Here is a 3,810-nt window from a genome sequence, read left to right on the forward strand (position 1 = left end):
ATATATATATATATATATATATATATATATATAATAGATATACAAGGTTAAAGGAGCACTATGAGGTTGTGCGTGGTCACTTCTGTTGACGTTCCAAGTAAATTTCAAACTACACAGAGCCAGCGCGCCCCCCCATGTTTCCGTAACTGTCAGGACTAACTGTCACGGACCCCCACCCCCTCCCTCAACTATCTTGTTGGAGATTGGCTGGAGTAGTTTGTTGTATTTTGGCGCACAGGGGGGGAATTGCGCTGAAACCATGCAGGAACTCATAGTGCACCTTTGAAGGGTTCATGAAGATTGATTGCTTGTGTTGTGGGGGATTTACCCAATGAGGCTTTGCACTCACTCACTCTTTTTTCCCCTCAGTGAACGAATCTTCAGGGAACCTCAAATGGAAGAGTAACCTGTGATGTCCAAAGACACCATGAAGAAATCAACTCTAATTGACCATTTGGCAAGGATTATGAAATCTGTCTGGTCCATAGATAATATAATCATTTTTCAATGGAAAAGGATCACGTTTTAGCATGATGTTTAGGATAGAATGCCTTAGATCTGCTGATTGACAGATATGTTATTGATAGTCACACATGTTGCCTTGGATGTTTCCTGACTCAGATTAAAGAGACCCACAATCACACTCTCGAGGACTGAGCTGCACCCTGTGCCAAAGTCTTACAAATCCCAAACTTGTCTAAAGGCTAGCTGAATTTTGCCTGTGGCAGAATGGAAAAGTAGCCCTGTCTTACAACGTGATTAGTGTGCCACAGTGCTCCCATCTGCCTAAACTACATTGTCTCGTTTTTCTTCTACGAGGCTTTTTCGTCCCGGTTTAGTAACTTAGCCAACACTTTTGTTGATTTGAAACCCATTTAGCTGCATTTGACAGGCTGTGGCCCTGGCCCTAACCATGTAGAACATCATCCTAGCGGCTGGTCAGCTCAGTCGGTAGAGCAGGCACACATGTGGAAGTTTATTACTCAACGCAAAAGGTCCAGGGTCCTGACCTGTGACGGTTTTCTGCAAAACGTTTCCCCCTCTCTCTCCCCTTTCATGTCTGAGCTGTCCTTTCATTTAAGGCGGAAATGCCCATAAAAATAATCTAAAAAAAAGAACAAAATCCTAAACAGCTATTTGATTAGTGAAATGACCCTTTTATCAGTGGAGTTTGGTACACAACCCTGCATACATCCTCTGTCTTTTTTCCTCCTCTTCCTCACTTTCTCTGGTTGCATTTGATATCTGTAGCCATTATAGGACCTCACAAATCACAGTTTACCGAGGTGTAAGGCACATGAATTAAGAGGTGGTAGTTGTTAACATTTAGTCTGCCAAACTTCATTACCAGACCCCAGGAAAGGTCCGGCTGAGAGTCCTAAAATAAAATCCCACTGTTGACTGTAACAGATACATGATAATAGAAATTTATATCCAGACAACCATTTGGATGCTTTTTTTAAACTTTAATTTAATCTCTGTCTGTTGTCGGTCTTTATAATTTAGCACTTGTTCTAGAAATGCTGCCAACGTTTTCATTTAGTCACTAGGGGGCAGTCTCTGCTAACATATGTACTGGGGCACAACATGAACAGTAAATTAGGATCATTCACACACATATTACTACATATGGCAGACATTACAACTATTTGTTATTTGTTAAAAAATAAATGTAAAGAATGTGTGATGGAAAAGATTGTTGAAAAATATTGAATGGCCTTTGGTATTTTACTGGGATGTGCTGTTGTGTTTCCTTCTGGTCATAAATGAGAATAATTGTGTACTTTGGATAATTATTAGAACATCCTGAGGGGGATAACTCATGGTAATGGTTATATATCAACTATGAAACTCATGAATAAAAACTGTATTTTACAGCTACATACTGTATGTTATCTTGATAACACGGAATTAGGAGTAATAATCAGACCTACTGCATGCACATTTGGCCTGTGTCCTTTTCATATTGACTAACATATTGTTATGGGGAAAAAAGTCTAAATACAGGACGATCCTTTTCTACATAAACTGCTCCACATCACCACTTACACAGTAAAGAAGTACAGTGCATAGGATACAGCACAGACACTGTAAACCAGGTTTATTTTCAGGGTGCCTTAAAACACATGGTCACAATTACAGGACAATTACACAGAATGTTAAGGGAAAAAGAAAAGCAGTAAAAAGAATAGAGCTATATTTGTCGCCTGAAGTTTCAGTTTCATAATAAATTGATTTCCTTTTAGACTATTTCTTGTCACAAATGAACTGTGTGTGTGTGTGTGTGTGTGTGTGTGTGTGTGTGTGTGTGTGTGTGTGTTGTGTGTAACAGCAGAGACCCTGCAGGTCTGTGGTGTGTAATGAGATGAGCGGAGGTGTGGTGAGGGAGAGGAAGGAGGTCTCCTGGTGAAGATAACAGCCGAGGAGCCTCTGAGCCAGAGGAACATGGCGGCCTCGGCCCTGGACGCCGCTGCCGCTGCCGCTCCGTCCCGCTGACCGACACCTCACCGACAACACCGAGAGACACCCGGGCTGCACGCACCTATGGCTTCTCAACTCTCAGGTAAGTTTCCTGTCCTTCTCTTGACCCCCCCCCCCGAGATAGAGCTAATGTTCCTGAAGTGTAAAGTGTCTGTATAAGGTTATCATGGTTCAATAACGCCGCGACATTACCGTTAGAACATTTGGATGGTGTGAAATCCTAACGTCAGTTGTGAAACAGCGTTAGAATCGAGCGGTATTTACCGTGCCGGTTCTCCCCCCGTGGCTGAGCCTCTTTAATGAAGTGGTAGCGAGTGCAGACACGGAGACTTGTCGGTGGCTTTGGTGACTGACAGCTATCAGCAGGCTACCGAACCCGGTTTATAGGCGAAATTATCACTGAATAGACGGATAAAAATGTGCCTTCCCGCTGGTTATCTTCCACCGTCAGGGCTCAGGTCTGTTGGCGAGAAGGTCCGCGCGGACATGCCGGTGTGTGTCTCCGGGTAAACGGTGTGTGATATACGCACACATCCCGAACGGGACGTCGCTGTTGAAGTTGAACAGTTAGCTGGTATCATCAGCGGCAATGCGAGCTAAACCGAGGACGGTTAGCTCCAGCCTGCTGCTGCCATTTAACGTAGAGTTTCACGACCCCGACATTTGATTATTAGTTGATTTTAGAGGAGTTCTTGTTAAGGTAAACATAGTAGTTTCATTTTGAAATGTTTGACTTATTCCCGGTTCATGTTGTTCGGACTTCCTCAACTCAAGCGTCGAGTGGAATAAAAAGTACAGTCCCGGTTTTTGTTCCAAAATAAAACACCAATTCATTTTAAATTCCAATTGATGTTAATTACTTACATTTACTAAATGATATGCCATTGTGGATTGTAGCATGTTGTGTTAAAGCTGTCATAATCATTTTCAAATCAGATGTGATGAGCTATCAGAGGACTGTTTATGGAGGTAACCCCATTTACAGAGGTCCAGCTAGATACGTGTACCTAGTTAGTTGTAGGCAAGAGACCTGTATTTGTAATTCCAGCATGTGATATAGTTATATCTGACTCGAGTATTTTTTGCTATTGTAGCTGTTCTTTAATTTTTTATAATTTAATAGATATATTTTGAAGAGTAATTTGACCAGCTTCCGGTTCTGATTCAGTTCATTCTTGTCAACTTGACACAGTTTATCGGTCATTCTCGGCCTGTTTATACGGTCTATTGTATATATGTCTATGGAAGAGACGCATCTCCCCATAAAGCTGTAAACATCCAGTAAAAAGATGAAATGCATCCTGAAAAAATGTAAAGGGAGGGGGGGGG

At 42.0% G+C, this 3,810-nt stretch overlaps 2 protein-coding genes and 1 long non-coding RNA gene across 8 annotated transcripts in view; 2 read left to right on the plus strand and 1 right to left on the minus strand.

The window, feature by feature from the left end:
- The window catches only part of lactb2 (lactamase, beta 2), a 6,436-nt gene extending 4,538 nt beyond the window's left edge, over positions 1-1,898 (plus strand). The window contains exon 7 of the mRNA XM_032531925.1: positions 370-1,898. Within this exon, the coding sequence (XP_032387816.1) occupies positions 370-413 (44 nt within the window). The 3' untranslated portion in view covers positions 414-1,898. The remainder of the gene's footprint in view (positions 1-369) is intronic.
- The window catches only part of LOC116699384 (uncharacterized), a 5,516-nt gene extending 2,170 nt beyond the window's left edge, over positions 1-3,346 (minus strand). Inside the window, exon 1 of the long non-coding RNA XR_004334419.1 lies at positions 2,746-3,346. This is a non-coding gene — a long non-coding RNA (uncharacterized LOC116699384). The remainder of the gene's footprint in view (positions 1-2,745) is intronic.
- Positions 2,330-3,810, plus strand: part of LOC116699374 (nuclear receptor coactivator 2) — a 60,277-nt gene continuing 58,796 nt past the window's right edge. For 5 of the 6 annotated variants that reach the window (XM_032531909.1, XM_032531914.1, XM_032531915.1 and 2 more), the window contains exon 1: positions 2,330-2,563. The gene's annotated coding sequence lies outside the window, so the exon portion shown is untranslated. The remainder of the gene's footprint in view (positions 2,564-3,810) is intronic. The other variant, XM_032531911.1, reaches the window with a different exon arrangement.

Source organism: Etheostoma spectabile, chromosome 12 (assembly GCF_008692095.1).
Source record: "Etheostoma spectabile isolate EspeVRDwgs_2016 chromosome 12, UIUC_Espe_1.0, whole genome shotgun sequence".
In the NCBI taxonomy this organism is placed as follows: Eukaryota; Metazoa; Chordata; class Actinopteri; order Perciformes; family Percidae; genus Etheostoma; species Etheostoma spectabile.